This window comes from Hyalella azteca, unplaced genomic scaffold, assembly GCF_000764305.2.
Source record: "Hyalella azteca isolate HAZT.00-mixed unplaced genomic scaffold, Hazt_2.0.2 contig9135, whole genome shotgun sequence".
In the NCBI taxonomy this organism is placed as follows: domain Eukaryota; kingdom Metazoa; phylum Arthropoda; class Malacostraca; order Amphipoda; family Hyalellidae; genus Hyalella; species Hyalella azteca.
The window spans coordinates 97,095-112,747 of record NW_025939212.1 but is presented as its reverse complement, the minus strand read 5'-3'; the positions used below and the strand labels follow the sequence as shown (position 1 = coordinate 112,747).

At 40.5% G+C, this 15,653-nt stretch overlaps 3 protein-coding genes across 4 annotated transcripts; 2 read left to right on the top strand and 1 right to left on the bottom strand.

The window, feature by feature from the left end:
- Positions 1 to 3,354: 3,354 nt before the first annotated feature.
- Positions 3,355 to 7,293, top strand: LOC108676757 (probable ATP-dependent RNA helicase DDX20). Its single transcript, XM_018164892.2, has 4 exons — positions 3,355 to 3,646; positions 3,932 to 4,054; positions 4,182 to 4,837; positions 5,053 to 7,293. Exons 1-4 carry the CDS (start codon positions 3,377 to 3,379, stop codon positions 7,034 to 7,036), a joined length of 3,033 nt encoding a protein of 1,010 aa, XP_018020381.1. The 5' UTR covers positions 3,355 to 3,376; the 3' UTR covers positions 7,037 to 7,293.
- Positions 7,294 to 8,697: 1,404 nt separating this feature from the next.
- LOC108676760 (probable DNA-3-methyladenine glycosylase) lies at positions 8,698 to 13,186 on the top strand. Of its 2 annotated transcripts, XM_047881926.1 has the most exons (5): positions 8,698 to 9,384; positions 9,838 to 10,044; positions 10,454 to 10,644; positions 11,053 to 11,323; positions 11,769 to 13,186. In XM_047881926.1, the coding sequence occupies exons 1-4, from the start codon at positions 9,246 to 9,248 to the stop codon at positions 11,320 to 11,322; spliced, it is 807 nt and encodes a 268-aa protein (XP_047737882.1). In that variant the 5' UTR covers positions 8,698 to 9,245; the 3' UTR covers position 11,323; positions 11,769 to 13,186. The 2 variants fall into 2 exon arrangements, with proteins under 2 accessions (XP_047737882.1, XP_018020384.1); XM_018164895.2 differs by having other exon boundaries at positions 11,053 to 13,186.
- Positions 12,218 to 15,341, bottom strand: LOC108676759 (transmembrane protein 231-like). The gene is made up of 5 exons (XM_018164894.2): positions 15,191 to 15,341; positions 14,781 to 14,941; positions 14,470 to 14,598; positions 13,692 to 13,923; positions 12,218 to 12,986 (listed from the first exon to the last, which is right to left on the bottom strand). The coding sequence occupies exons 1-5, from the start codon at positions 15,327 to 15,329 to the stop codon at positions 12,718 to 12,720; spliced, it is 930 nt and encodes a 309-aa protein (XP_018020383.2). The 5' UTR covers positions 15,330 to 15,341; the 3' UTR covers positions 12,218 to 12,717.
- Positions 15,342 to 15,653: the final 312 nt, after the last annotated feature.

Sequence of the window (15,653 nt, the reverse complement as noted above, 5' to 3'; positions counted from 1 at the left end):
TGATGTATTGAAGAAGGAAATGTAGATTGATGCGCGATTTAATATAAGTAGACCGTGCGAAAGTTGTGTCCGCAGGTGGCATGAATGAATGTGTATGTATGCCATAAATTCTTGTATCTGCACTGTCAAGTCATTGTCATGCATGTGTACATTATCATACATGTGTAAATCTTGGCAGCGATTGTTGCTGCTCAATAAATTTGCAAGGTTCAGTCTTGGTCAGTCAAAATCCTAGCAACTTCGGTTAAAATACCTTTTTTCATTTTACAAAATCCATATTGATCAAATTGCTGGCTATGATTCTATTTAAAATTGTGAAATTACTTACGGTTCAATGACCATGCGTATCCGTTACAAAGTATAAATTCAAAATGTATTTCTTTTGTGGTATTTTTAATATACCCTCCAATATTTGGAATTGGTAAATGGTAACACATCCCAAATTTTTGTGGCTGGGTTCATAATTCAAATTTCTGGCTCCTGCCAATTTCAGCCTGTACAGCCTTGGAAGTCAAAAATTCCTTGAAACCTTAACACTCGTTCTACCAGCTCATTCAAGGAGATTGATATGAAGGTATGGTAGCTAGGCAAAAAATTCTTTTCTGATTAATTGCGTGTACAAAGTTTTGTCTAACTCTGTGCGAGAGATGTTTCAATCTTTGGAACAGGCCGTGAAAATGTCTGACTTGTGTCCCAGCATGAATCCATCCCACCCACGCAAAATTACTTTAGAAATGGAACAATTAGTTTAATTTGACAAACATAAAACTTAGAAGTACTTCTTAATTTTTCAAATAACGAACTTAAATATGTATTATTTGCACTGAGTAATAAATGCGAGTAATTCTAAGAGGCAAAAAGTTTCCTTACAAAAGGACTCGTGCGCAGGTTTCCACTTTCCGGTAATCGTGGGACTTGCGAAACGTTGATCTCAATATTTGGGAGACACAGATGATCTGCAAGTGTAACTTGTAAGTTGTAAGGCTGTATAGCCTACTCTGATTCTGGCTGCCACATGCTGCATTACACTTATCAGTGTCCTAAAAGTTTTTTTCTGTACTATAGTGTACAGTAACCTGAAATATCCGCTGACTCATCTGCCTATGAGGCTATGGCTTCGCCATGGTATTGAAAGTGGGCGTTTGTCGTCATTTGGTTGGTACCGTTGCTACTTCGTAATCTGGAACTTATGGAGATGGAACTTGGACGTTTGGACTGGTCTTTTCGCTGGTCCACTGACCACGTGTGAGATTATAAGTTTGAAGAATATTCTAGCTAGACAAAAGGCTTCTTTTTATTTCTGCCAACTGGCAACTGAGTGGTACAACTTACGAGTTACGCCCTATGGTAGTTTTCAGTTTCACAAGTGTATTCAAGAACAGATTCGGAAATTGTGACATTTCCATTCCTAGGTAGGCCTATATATAAACAGGATTCATAAAATTCTTACAAAATTCGTTATTGTCATTCAATTGGCTACTATAAATGACAATTTTACATTCGTTCCCATGAAGGCCATGATCATGAGTTTAAATTCATGACCAATGATGCGCATTTTTACTGGCTGCAGGCCTGCATCTGTAGAGAGTAGAGACACATGCTTAAGCTGTTAACCTGTTAAGCCAAGTTAGCCAACACATGTAATGATGCATTGGGTAGCTGCAAAAGTGTCTCATTGTTCTGCCACTGATTTGTTAAAATAACCTTAGCCGGGCTCAGCAGATGTTGAGCATTAAAATCACAAATACTACCTCTTGCTTGCTTGTTCAGTTGTTCAATGTTTAGGTGATGGTTGGTGGTCCCAGAAATTATGAAAACTTTTTAAATAATGTTTCTCAGTCATATTATTACACTATCATTAATTTTTGCAAGATATTCATCTATCTACAAAACTAATTATCTGTCTAATTTGTTCATGTATGATGTAGGGTAAACGCGGTATATTCCGACACATTAAGGACGCATCGAGAAATGAAAAACTATAAAAAAAACCATATGCGTTACGTAAGTTCTGTTGCCTTCACATGACTCTCAAAACACTTCACTACGCGTCAGCAACGATGAAACGTCACAAAATGTTGCCATATTTATTAAAAAGCCTTTAGAATGGAAACCTACCAAATCCCTATATTCCGTCACTTTGTTTGGCAATATTCGACACGTGGTGAGTCGTATTGCGTCAGCGCTTCAAATTTAACTGATACGTATTGCCGACATCCACGTGTTTGAATTCCGTTTGCGGTGTGAGCTGTATTGGGATACAACACGGCTTTGAATTAGAACACTAACGAATATTGAACACTACTTAATTACGTTTTAATTAACAGCTATTAGGCTTTTAATTAAGCATTGGCATGCATTGTCTCTCTTTGGATCTCAATATTTTCCCACTAGATGGCCAAGACCTAGTGTTTTTGCAGTATTTCAGCACGCAAATGTATGACGTCACCATTTCAACCATCAATGAACGCATGGAACTAAAACAAAGCTTAATATAAAGGAAAAGCTGGAGAGGTGACGGAATTACCTACGATGTCGGAATATACCGCGTTTACCCTATCAAATTATAAATTTTAAATAATCATCCTAAAATTTTTTGGCTGGAAATTTGGAATGCATGCCACTATTAAATTTTAATACACCACAGAGCCTCAGAGGCACAGACGTCAGACACAGAGCACATGTCTAAGTGCTCATTGATATGATAAAATAGGTAATTGCTGCTTATAAACAGCACACATTTTTCTAAAAGACACTAGACACTCCAAAACTAGCAATGAGAGATAAAATCATTAAGAATCTGAAGACTGAAGTGAAGTTATTTAGACAATATCAACAAAATAGAGCAAAATCATGAAAAAGTTCATATCTGGAGACTGGACGTGTATCAAGAGGTGTTTAAATTTTAAAGCAACTTTCCATCATTTAAATCATAGTGTGGATCAAATCTGTTTATTGTCAAATCGAATTTGAAAATAAATGATTACCAAAACACGGTGTGGCCCGTGGGACACTGGCTCATCATATGTTCAAACATGAAAATATATAACCTATCCAGAATTCCACACTGGGCCACTGTGTGGTGACAAGCCACTGGACCTCTGGCCAGTAACTCTGATGAAATTGGAAATTTAGAGTAGTTTTTTAATATTTCATTGATAATAATATGATGATTTCTATATTTTTTTACCTTGTAAGTTATATATCTACATTTTATTATTAAATTTGAATAAAAAAAATTATTCCATGTATATGTGTAGATACCATTCCATTCAATTCCATTTTCGGCAGGAGTATGTAGAGGTATCAGTGGTATTTTGGGTCAATTTCATTGAAATAATATTGCAGCAGCTTGTTTTTTTTCCAGGATATCATCATGCCTAGAGCCAAAGTCAATAAAGTCTCCCATAAGAGTTGTCTTACTAACGGTAAATTAGGTTCAAATGAAGATGGTTGTAACGTTGGCAAAATTGAAACATCTGCTGCACTGCTTCAAGCAACCTCAAAAATTGATTCTGCAAAGGAAAGAAGCCAAGATGTTAATATCCAAGAGGATGTTCAGTTTGCAGATATGTATCTAAAAGAAGAAGTTCTAGCTGGTTTACATTCAACTGGCTTCATAAAACCCAGCCCAGTTCAACTTCAGGTGAGAAGACTAATGCTTGCTCTTTGATAGTATGGTGAAAAAATGAGCCATTTTATGTAAGCAAAATGTCATTACTCATTACAATAATCATGTACAATCTAATGTAAGTTTTGGCAGGGCACTGTTTCTTCTAGCCCCAAAGGCTAGAATTATTCAGCAATTTTTTTTAATTTGCTGAGTAATTCATTTTTTTTGCAATCCATTTATCATGGTGAGGTAACGCTAGCTTCACTATAATGGTTGATGAATTATCATATGTTCTAATTTCTGGCCATTTTTGAGCAGGCAATACCTACTGGACGATGCGGCCTAGACCTGATTGTACAGGCCAAAAGTGGCACTGGGAAGACGTGTGTATTCACAGTCATTGCTCTGGAGATGATAGCAACTTCTGCTCCCACCTGTCAGGTATGTGGGGATGACAATTGTTTTCAATGACAAGAAAGTGTTTTTGTTTGTGACGAAGAAGTCATTGATTTTAGAAGTGATTCAAAATTTCGGCCTTGTTGCTAATGTTAATCTCATTTTTGTACAGGTGCTTGTGGTTACACCAACCCGCGAAATAGCAGTTCAAGTTACAAGCGTGATCAACAACATTGGGCGCCACATATCAGGGTTATGTGTGCAAACTTTCATAGGTGGCACAGCTGTTGAAAATTTAGTGAATTGCCACATTGCAGTCGGCACACCAGGACGACTGCACCACTTGCTATCTGCTGGAGTTCTTCCCCCTAAAAATATTCGCCTCCTTGTGCTTGATGAAGCTGACCAGCTCCTGGACTCATTCAGAAATGTAGTTCTTCAAATTGTTGCAGCGCTGCCACTGAACAAACAGATCATTTGCACCTCAGCTACATACACGCCGAGTCTTCAGGACCTCGCAAAGAAGATGATGAGATCGGCATCTCACATCTCGCTAGGCGCAAAGCAACTGCTGGCAGTCACTCAGTATGTGCACAAACTGCCGTACACCGACAACTTTGACCAAACATTTAAAGCCAAGCTACTTCACCTGAAAGGCATCTTGGGCTCGGTTGTATTTAACCAATGTCTCATATTTACGAACTCAATCAACCGTTGTGAAAGCGTCCATGACAGCCTTCTTCGTGATGGCTGGCCTGTTGCTCGTCTGTGTGGTGGGCAGACCCAGCAGGAGCGTCTTAAGGCTCTAGATGATCTCGTCACTCACAGGTACCTATCACCCATCAAAAATACGCTCAACTTGTTTATTTGTTCATTATGTAATATCAGTAGGTGGCAAATGTTTTAAATAAACCGTCTTGATTGCATACGTATCATTATGTGATGTTAAGTTTTTAAAATTCTGCATTATAACTTCAACTTAATAGGTTACGCAAGTTACACGCTACCAGCATTGTTGTCAGTACAATTGTTGCATATTGCAGATGCCGCGTTATGGTGGCAACCGACCTGGCAGCTCGAGGCTTGGATTCCCCGCACGTGTCCCTGGTTGTATCCATGGAGCCTCCCCCTCACCCTCACACTTACCTGCACCGTGTCGGCCGTGCCGGACGCTTCGGTAGCGTCGGTCGCAGCATCGTACTGGCGAGTCAAGGGGACGACTGGCTGCACGTGCAGGCTATAGCCACTGTGCTAGACCTCACACTCATAGTCTTGCCTATGCCTAGTCTGGAGGATGAACACAAGTACAAGGAGCGTCTTCCTCATCTCAGTCCGGAGCAGTTGAAACAGTGGACGTTGTCAACCTCGCACCGACTAACCTATACCTCAACTGTCAACGGCGGAACTTACGACCCCCTTGAAGTGTGGAAAACGACTTCATCTGATGGGTCTCACATCACCCCTTCTGAAGTGCCTCATACCAGCCCCACTGAAGTGTCTCATGCCAGCCTCACTGAAGTGTCTCATGCCAGCCTCACTGAAGTGTCTCGCGCCAGTCCCACTGAAGTGTCTCATGCCAGCCCCACTGAAGTATCTCAGGCCAGCCCCACTGAAGTGTCTCATGCCAGCCCCGTTGAAGTGTCTCATGCCAGTCATGCTCAAGTGTCTCCTGTAACCTTTACTAAAATGTCTCATGCCAGCATAGCTGATTTGTCTCATATTGACTCAAATGATGTATCAGAAGTTCGATTCCAGGACGTATCAAGAACACCTTCCTCTAACTTTTCTCATGGAACTATCTCTGATTTATCGACTACAATTTGTGCTATAGAAAGTGACGTCACGCCCTCAACCAAGAATGAACGTATACGGGAAGAGCTACCTCTTACTGAAACCAGAAACAATAAAAGCATATCTGACGGTCTTTTAAGAACAAGTGCAATGGTACCGATACCTTTTAAATCAAACTTTTCTTTCAACTCTATCTTGGATGAAGTCAAGGCCTTGAATTTGTCTGAAGACGAAAATAACTCAACTAAGGAAGAAGTGATTGTCGGATGCATTGCTGAAGACCTGACTGAAGAAGCGTCAGCTCAGTTACGTACTTCGTTGAGAGAGCAGAAGCTGAGACACTCGGCGCTGTTGCGTCGTATAGACGATCAATGGCAAGACCTGACGATACAGCCAGATAAAGCGCTCCAAGCTCTCATGAGTGGTCGTAGTGGCAATGATCTGCTGGCACAGTTGAAGAGAGAGAAATTTGCGTGTGAGCAACTGAAGAAAGAAGACGCTGCATTGGAAGCCACGGTTTCCGCTGTTTCGGAGCCTCCAGAGCAAAATAATGAAGAATTTAAATTCCATCTTGGAATGATCAGTAATGAAAAGTACCGAGCGAAGCTTGACAAAAAGAGACAACAAATAAGAAGCCGGAGGAGCGAAAATGACTCGTGTGAATCTAAGAACCATCATGCTGACTTTGTCGAGGCAGAAAATACGAAGTCCACAAAACGACATTGCTATAAAGAGTCTAATTTTGAACCCATAGTTCTTTTAGACAGATCTGGTGCAACGTTGAAGCGTTCGAAGAAATCCAAAAATGCCAAAGGATCCGAGAAAGAAAGCAATGTTCACTCGGATAAATATTTCGAGTATAGAGATAGCAAGCCTTCTAGGTCAATATACACAGATAAACGTAGCACGAAATCAAAGTACAAGTGTGAAATTGAAGGTTGTCCAAACGATGCTGTTCTCTCTGATACTGAGAGCTGCAGTTCTTCTGTGATGTCACAAGAAAACTACAGGAACGGTCGGCATAAACGAGACCGACGAAGGGAAGGTCTGTCATGTCCGTTGTGCGAGCGAGAGCGTCTCGCTGAACCTGTTTACAACAGTATTCTCGACAGCTATCGGAAATTTGCGCTCATGAATCATTACGTGACTTACATGGGACGTACTTCAGCCATCATCGCTCGACATGCTCGACAAGAAGAGAAGAAAGATATAGTTTCTCGCCCCAAGCCTCGCTAGTGCACTAGAAATGAACAGTGGAGAGTTATCTTATGTGACCACAAGGATCTTCTATCCACCATTTCGAGTATTCTAGGTCAACGATCAAAGCAATTACTGAAGATTCTTCTCAACTGCCTGTGATCATTGTTTCGTTTGAAGTACTAGCTATTGAATCATTTTCTGTTTCTGCACAAGTGATGGTAAGATGTTGGTTCAAGAATCCGTAGCGTGCCCCCGAAGTTCGTTTGAACCAGAATAATGATGTGAAGTGAATAGCCATTTGTTTGATTTGTCCTGCTCTTTTTTCTTGTGCGTACTTCCCTGCTCCCTATTTTGATTAATTCATTTCAGTATTGTCGCTATGGTGGTTGTTCCGCTGGCTCGGACTGGACTAATCTCGGCTTCAGAAGTCGCTTGAGTACACGTAGCATTCTAAGTAGACGTAGCGGCTGATTTCCTGACTGTCAATGGTGGGATTAGCTTGTCAGTGATTGACTGACAGAGCTGCAAACTCGTAACTTTTGTTGATAGTACTACCCCAGGCTGGTTCTCTTAAGTCTGCTGTCCCTCAGAGGGGCTTCTGACGTGTGTCTGTGCGCGTCAGAAGTTCTATGGGATTTCGCGCTCCTAGGGGATTGTTCCTGAGCGCCCCACCGCTGAGCTCGCGGTGTCTGACTGCAGGTCTCTGTTGTGAGGTTGAGTTATTATGTAGGTAGGATTCCTTAAATTGAGTTATTATGTAGGTAGGATTCCTTAAATTGAGTTATTATGTAGGTAGGATTCCTTACATTTCCCTTCTCTGCCTCTCTCGTGCGGGCGGCCGACGTCCCGTGTAAGCGACCTCTTGTTCGAGTGTCTTCGTTTCTGCTACTTTTCACCTGTCCCTCCTTGTCGCTTCGTCTCTTTGAGATGCGAACGCTGTTTCCTTCGAGCCAACTTCAGCGGGTTGGACAATTGAGACCTACCGCCCCTTGTGGGTGATGAACAAATTTTGATTTGAGAAACTTCCGATAACTGAGACCTTCCACCTCTTTGGTGATGTTCATCTTGACTTTCGGTGCGAGATAGCTAAATAGCTGAAGCGCTAGTAAACATGTGGCCACTAAACTAACTAACTTAAGTCTGCTGACGCAGGATAAATCCAAGGAATACCTCGTAGTGTATTTACTACTACTTCAAGCGCGCAGGAGGCAAGGAGATTTCTCCTGCCAGGGGACCTCAAAGCTCCTCCGCTCCCTATTTATGTTCCTGACATTGTGATTCAGTCACGAGGCGTTGAACTTCGATAATAATAATGATAGCGGTTTCAGCGTTTATCAGGCCGTTGGCCTGTCGCCGACTCTTAGCATCGCAGAACATTCACAACATTTTGCGATCTCGAACTCGCAACTCACTGCTGCAATTCTGCTGTGCCTAACCGCCCGGCGTCCTTGCCGATTCTGGCCAGAAACTGACGCACAGAGCTGGGATCGAACCCTCACCTCTCTGAGCCAATTTTTGGTTCTGTGAACTTAAACCACTAGGCCACCCTGCCTATCATTATAATATCATGACCATCGATCATTATGATGTTCTAAGAAAGCCAGGACCAGTCACTTCATAAAACTATTTGTTTATGAACAACATTTATGTTGCGTTGATGAATATGAATATGTGGCGAGTGATGACATACCGTTGCCTCTGGTACTTTCAGTTTATCATTTAGCGACAAATCTACATAAACAAAAATGTTTATTTGAACATGAGAATTGTAAATCAATCCGATAAGCCGCCACAAACAGCTCCAGAAGAGTTCTCCTGCGTTATAGGGTTTAGATTTCATTAATGTTTATCAAGATGAAACGATAGTTAAAAAACATTTGGTTCTGTTATGGTAATAGCGACTGATGACATGGATAAAGAGAGCACCAGCCCACTTTATTGCATGGACATGTTTCTTCACCATGACTAACTGAAAATGCATGCAACTTAATAGCGCTTCTTGCGTAGTAAACCAATGTTTGAAAACTAAGGCTTAACAAATGAAAAAAATATTCCCAGATAATCAGAAAACCTATCGTACGCACGTTTCAACGATCCAATGCACCTCGTTCACTTTAATAAAGATGAACTGTGTGTTAATATTAGTCCTCATTTAAAAGTTCCAAACTATTCGACGGGTTGGCCTTGAGTCTCACTTAGATACCTAATTAGGAAACTACGACGGGTTGATGATATTCTAGCGATCATGTCTTCTGCTCTATCATGTCGAGCGGAATTGTCTGAAACTTTGCACAAGCGGAAGCGAAGCGACATGATAAGCGGTTGCACTTTAAGTCGCGGTTTCTTCGACCAGGATTGCCAAACTTTGGCTAGAGCCTTACTTGGTGAGTGAAGTTTCTGATGTTTTCTTATATTGAAGTGTTTAGTAAGGTCAACTTATTTATTTAACTGATCTTTATTACAATATTTTCTTACATTGAAGTGTTTAGTAAGATCTACTTGTTTATTAAACTGATCTTTATCACAATTTGTGTTACGTCGTGAAATCTTGACGATAAATACCAGTAGAATAATAAAAGTTCTTATATTTCATCTGCACACTCATACACGGGATTCCTTACTAATAATGGTTCATCTATTTCCAATTTATAACAGTTTACGGTTTCCTTAGTAATAATTGTTCTTCTATTTCCTATGTATACTCGTACACTGTTCTTCGTCAACACTCATTCTTCTATTTATTACGTAGACTGGTATACGATTTTCTTTGCCTTCAAGTTTGTATCAGTCTGTAAGTTCAAAGATTTAAGCAAGAATTCATGTTCGTTTGATGACAGGGCAGACGCTGGTGCGGGTGGTGGACGGTGAGAGGTTGTCAGGCCGCGTGACGGAGGTGGAGAGCTACCTTGGCGGTGACGACGAAGCTTCCCACAGTCACCACGGCAAAAGAACACCGCGCAATGAACCCATGTACATGCAGCCTGGCACTGCTTATGTCTACGCCATCTACGGCAGCTACCACTGCTTCAATATTTCCAGCAGAGGTATATATAACACCAGACAAGTTTCTCTACTTATGTGTACTGTCTACGCCATCTACGGCAGCTACCACTGCTTCAATATTTCCAGCAGAGGTATATATAATACCAGACAAGTTTCTCTACTTATGTGTACTGAGCAATACAAACGACAACGACTGCTGTGTTGGCCTTCACACCGTATGTTCAATACCTGTATTATGTTAAAGTAAATTATGAGGATACATTTCCTGAAATAGCGCCATTATAGCCATGTTCTCCCAGGTGAGTCCTAAGTACCGCGTAATATACTGCATAATTTCCCGGGACTTTATCATTTAATAAAATGATATATTAGAGACTTTATCGTTTAATATAATGATATGTTTGGGACTGTATTCTTTACTAAAATGATGCATTAATGTTGCGCGAGCAGGCGCCGGGAGCGCGGTGCTCATACGCGCCCTCGAGCCTCTTGAGGGCGAGGAGCGCATGCGCGACCTGAGGGACGCCAAGCGTTCTTCTGCCAAGAGGAACTCGTCGCCGGGCAAGCGGACAACTAGGCTGAAGACGCACCAAATCTGCAATGGGCCTTCCAAGCTCTGTATTGCGCTCAGCATTAATAAAGTGAATACCGTACCTTCTTTAGGAGAGTACACTCGGACCAATGAATATTGGACTATATAAATTCATGACATACCGATGATACAAAATTAGAGGTCGAAGCAGAGTAATTTCATCGTCTATTTGTATACTATTTATTCGGAGATTTTTTAAATTAACCTTTTGGGCTCAAGTATGAAGTTGGCAAGATAATTTTTGTTATTTAAATTACAAAAAAAATAATTTCAGTGTTTTCATTTGGTACATTACTACATTGAATCTCAAAAATTCTCTCCTTATACTTCTCTATTTTCAAATTTACGGTACGTGCGAAGTTATATCTAAGGTGACGGCTATTAATTTGATACCAAGTATTTCTAAGATGCTGCTTCCCCTTTCATTAATTTACATCATAATAATATATAATTTCAGGATGAATGCAACAAACTTGACCTGTGCTCGTCACCAATCCTTTTCCTGGAGGAGGGCACGCATGTTTCTGACAGCGAAGTCGTGACGTGTAAGCGCGTGGGCATCGACCGCGTCGCTCAGCCGTGGCGCGACGCTCCTCTGCGCTACTACGTTCGTGGCTCCTGCTGCGTCAGCGTCCGTGACCGCCTCACTGAAAATATTAGTGGCGACGCTGACCAAACAAACGGGGTAGTGGAGCAAGAAGCGACGTTATCTAAGTCTAGCTGTTGAGTTAGCCATCGTTCAGATAAACGGGGTAGTGCAGCAAGCGGCAAAGTTACCTAAGTCTAGCTGTTGAGTTAGCATCGTTCAGAAGATAAACGGAGTAGTGGAGCAAGAGGCGACGTTACCCAAGTCTAACTGTTGAGTTAGCCATCGTTCAGACAAACGGGGTAGTGGAGCAAGAGGCGACGTTACCCAAGTACTAGAGGAACGTCACGACCGAGCCAATGGTCCCGGACCCGCCCGATCGAGCGTTGGTTCCAGGCTACGCTCGTCGCTGAGTAGGGCCGAACGCCTCTTAAGCCTGAAATCGTTCCAGCGCATATGCAACGCTACCCAAACGCGGTCTGCACCGTGTGAGTTACCCTCGCAAACAAGGCAAAGGATGCGCGCACGCTGCACCTTAGGGTGTGGTGGAAGGTGCGCGGCGCTCGAGAGTTCTCTAAGCTGTTGAGTTAGCATCGTTGTGAATTACTCTTCAACGTGAAGCGATTCTCGACGGTGCGCAACCCGCAACGACGGGTTTTGAGTAACAATCTTATTTCAATTTATTCGCAAGCAACGCAACTCATTACGTTACTAAAAAAATCCAGGTCGTTGAGTAGCAATCGGCGAAAATCGTTCGACTTGTACCCATGATCTTAAATCAACGCAAAGTTTCTCCGCGTCATCCAACTCACTGTTCTCGTAAGCATCTCCATGAGGTAGTAACTATACACGTGAACACTCTCACTTCTTAGTGAGTTTTGGTTTAGCACGAAATTAGAGACTTGACAGTGTTGAGAAATTTTGTGAGTTTGAAATACTCGTTCATAGTTTTATTATCAACAGGAAGTTCGGAATCACATTGTAAGAGTTTTTCTTTATAATTGATATTCTTAAGTTATGTTTACAATGTTTTTCAAATTTTACAAACATTTTTATGTCATTTTCTCGTATTTTAATAACTGTCAATATTCTGTGATCGGAATCGTTCTTCGATGATGTTATGCTTGAAATTACAATTTCTTATAGTAAAATAATTTTTGAGTGATTTGAGTATAGTAGTCTGAGTTGGCATTGTCATCTTAGAATAACTGAAAGAAAATCATAAGTTCTAAGGTCATTGCTACGGTATTTGTTTATTTATTGTTTTCTTGCTACCGATTTGCAGTAATTTTATGCTGCTTCTGTGAAAATGATTCTAGATTTAGCCATTCAAATTGAACTTTACTCTGTTGGTGAAAAGCACCCAGTATATGTATTCTCAAACCAAATAATGCTACACCAAATATTAATAATGTTAATGGTTGTACTTAACTCATCAGGCTGAAATAACCTTTCAGTTCGTTAGTATGCTAACTTCTAGGTTATATAATAACTTAAAACGAAGACTTCGAAGTATGACTGCAAGATACTGATAAGTTATTCTCTCTTATACAAGTGGGCATGAGACACGTGAGTGCGAGTGGGCACAATTTGGTTGCTGTAGACCCATTTCTTGACCACGTCCAGCACGTAGACCACGACCACCAGCACGCTCAGGTACTGGATCCACGCGTGCTTCATCACGTGCCAGAAGCTTGCGACGTACACGTGTTCCTGCTCCACGTACTTCAAGGAGAGTTCCACGCGGAATAAGTCGGTCGGCCCTATAATGCTCATGATGTACTCGTTGCTCAGACGTAGCGTCTCTGTTGAATTAAAATTTGTCTGAATAATTTCAAGATGAAATTAGCTGAGGAACAAGTCTCCCTTGAGACGCGAGAGTTTTTGATGAAAATGACACAATGATTTAACTGCCTGACATGGCAACTTATCATCAGAAGAAATGATCAACGTGACAACTGATTGAAAAGGATCGCCTTCCATCGTGGTTACTAATGTGGAGGCTAGGCACTCATTTTTTTTTTTTTTTGTTTTCTGAGTTTATTTTAGTTTTCTCCTAATTTTTATATGTATGATGAAAGCAATTTCGATCAAAATTCTTAAATACAATGAAATATTATTAACATTAGAGGTAATATTATATATTGACACATAGAATCGTTGAAGGAATAAGCCTCATTAATATTGTCATAGTTTACTTTAAAATATTCCTGCGCCTGATTGTTGAGGTACAATAAGCTTCTGTTTTCTTCTGTTATTAAGTTGTGATATGTTATGTCATTTTACAAACTACCGTAGTCCCTAAGCATTTAGTTTTCCCAATATTCAGATTTTCGAAAACATTGGTATTTAATTTCAGGTCTCAATGTTGTTTGGTCAGTTAGGTTCATTTAAAGAATGTCTGGATTGGCGGTAATCGGGCCAATTGTGAATATGATCCGGAGTTCATACACTGATAAGTTTTAAATGTCGAAAGAAAATTGAACTCTTCATTATTCAGAAGCACTCACGGTTTCTAAGCCAGTATTCTGAGAGTATTTTAACCGGTGACCAGAGCGTTGGGTCGTCAGAGGCAGCGTGGTGCTGCAGCAAATATTGTGTATTGTGCTGGTGCGCTCGTGAGCAGCGCATGCTGTGGCGTTGGTGGAGGATGACGTCACCAAGAACTTTTACTGAAGACATTGGTGCACAACTGCTGCGTTCAAATGCTATGCCTCCGGTAACTGAGATGTCGCAGTGAGACTGTTGGGAAGGGGATCACTATTGATGGTCTCTGAAATTTTCTGTCCATTAAAATAATATATTGTTGTATTTATTTCCACAAATACTTGTAATTATACTGTTAATATCATGCATTTCATAGTTATACTTTTGTAACTTTTTCAGAATGTGTACATTCCTTCTTAGATCATGTCCACTGCATTTTTTTATGAAGCATGCAGCATTTTTATTTTTTATCAGCGATTCACTATAAGGAAGTAAAGGATTATTTTTTAAATGTATGATGTAATAACACCCAAACTGTAATATTGTTAATAAATAATAGTCGCATGAACATGGGAAGGGGTCTTGCTTATGAGTTAATGATACAAGAGAATGTCAAGACTCGGGTCCATGTTGTTAAAAAAATCAACGTGTTACAGATGTATTACTTCCTGAGTATAAAGAGTGTGCGTTGGTATTAAATAGGTATAAAAATTATTAAAAAGGTTTCATTCAAAGGAGGGAAATTCTTGCCAGCAAAGAAGGAAAAATTTCACGTTGCAGCGCATGCATCCTGAGCCTCACATGGAGAGAGTATTCCATGTTGGCCACGAGGTCGACCTGCTGCACTGACTCATGAGGCAAAAGAGGAACCTCCAAAGTTAGTTCCAGTCCGTCTCGCTTGCCGTCGTGATTACTGTCGTACTCGTGCCACTGTTGAGAGCCACATTTTGTTCAAAATTTAGCAATTAAAATTTCAGAATCAAATCGTACTGTAGTATTGTTCCACCGTTTATTTTGAGTCTAAGGCTTTGTAATGTTACGACTCTTCATACCTCTGGATTGCATTTAGCTACTTTTAATTAGACTTAAAGTTACTTTGTGCATTAACTTGCCTTGAGGAAGGGTTGGCGAAGCATCTGTGGATTAAGTGCCCTGAAGGACGGATCCGTGGTCCAGTAGATCACTCCCGACGTCGTGTGCACCACCACCAGCATCTGTTCCATGTACGTCACCTCAGCCTGCTCTTTGTTTCTAAACTCTTCCACCCATAGACCTGCTCGAAGCCCGTGAAATTTGTAGAGGTGGAACTAATTTGCTACTGTTTTTTTTTTCGAAATGATGCATACACAACCATCAACTGGAATAAATTTTTGCAAGCTTAAAGCTTTAATTTCTTCATTTCATCATCTCTTTTAGTCGCAAAATTATACCCTAAAATTTTTTACTCAAATTTCGTACGTTGTGAGAGTTTCTATGAACTTCATCCCAAACAAACTTCCCAACTGATATGCTGTTTTCTTACCTTGCGATCTGTAAGTTATAATCAGTGGCAAAATAACAGATAAAACGAAGCAAAAAAGATAGAAAAATACAGCTCTGCTGCATAATGTAGATCTGTGAACAACTGATTTATTATCAACGTAAACTACAAACGACATCATTCTCAATGTTGTTTACGTATCCATGGTAACCAAGTGGTACCATGATACTGATTGTTAATCCAACTTTACGAAAAACGTAGTTAAAAAAAATTCGTGCTATGCCGGTAGTAATATTATTATATGCATCTCCGCCATCTAGATCGGATTTTAAGTAATATAAAACGTTCTCGTATTTTTGAAAAATAATTCATTGAAGTTTCTGTTCCTATAGTTGTAGTATTAAAATATTGAAACTTATGTTCTGTATGAATTTTTGTATACGAATATTACTTTTAGCAGAGAAACTCAAGATTGCAATAAAGTTGATTCTTTGACAAATTCATT

What these genes read in the sequence shown, in the direction of transcription:
- LOC108676757 (XM_018164892.2), top strand. Translation starts at nt 3,377, where the DNA reads ATGCCTAGAGCCAAAGTCAATAAAGTCTCCCATAAGAGTTGTCTTACT. An exon ending in CTTCTGCTCCCACCTGTCAG is followed by an intron (nt 4,055 to 4,181) that starts GTATGTGGGGAT and finishes ATTTTTGTACAG; the next exon opens with GTGCTTGTGGTTACACCAAC. An exon ending in GATGATCTCGTCACTCACAG is followed by an intron (nt 4,838 to 5,052) that starts GTACCTATCACC and finishes TGCATATTGCAG; the next exon opens with ATGCCGCGTTATGGTGGCAA.
- LOC108676760 (XM_047881926.1), top strand. Translation starts at nt 9,246, where the DNA reads ATGTCTTCTGCTCTATCATGTCGAGCGGAATTGTCTGAAACTTTGCAC. An exon ending in TTTGGCTAGAGCCTTACTTG is followed by an intron (nt 9,385 to 9,837) that starts GTGAGTGAAGTT and finishes GTTTGATGACAG; the next exon opens with GGCAGACGCTGGTGCGGGTG. An exon ending in CTTCAATATTTCCAGCAGAG is followed by an intron (nt 10,045 to 10,453) that starts GTATATATAACA and finishes TTGCGCGAGCAG; the next exon opens with GCGCCGGGAGCGCGGTGCTC.
- LOC108676759 (XM_018164894.2), bottom strand. Translation starts at nt 15,329, where the DNA reads ATGATGTCGTTTGTAGTTTACGTTGATAATAAATCAGTTGTTCACAGA. An exon ending in TATAACTTACAGATCGCAAG is followed by an intron (nt 14,942 to 15,190) that starts GTAAGAAAACAG and finishes GGCTTCGAGCAG; the next exon opens with GTCTATGGGTGGAAGAGTTT. An exon ending in TTCGCCAACCCTTCCTCAAG is followed by an intron (nt 14,599 to 14,780) that starts GCAAGTTAATGC and finishes GGCTCTCAACAG; the next exon opens with TGGCACGAGTACGACAGTAA.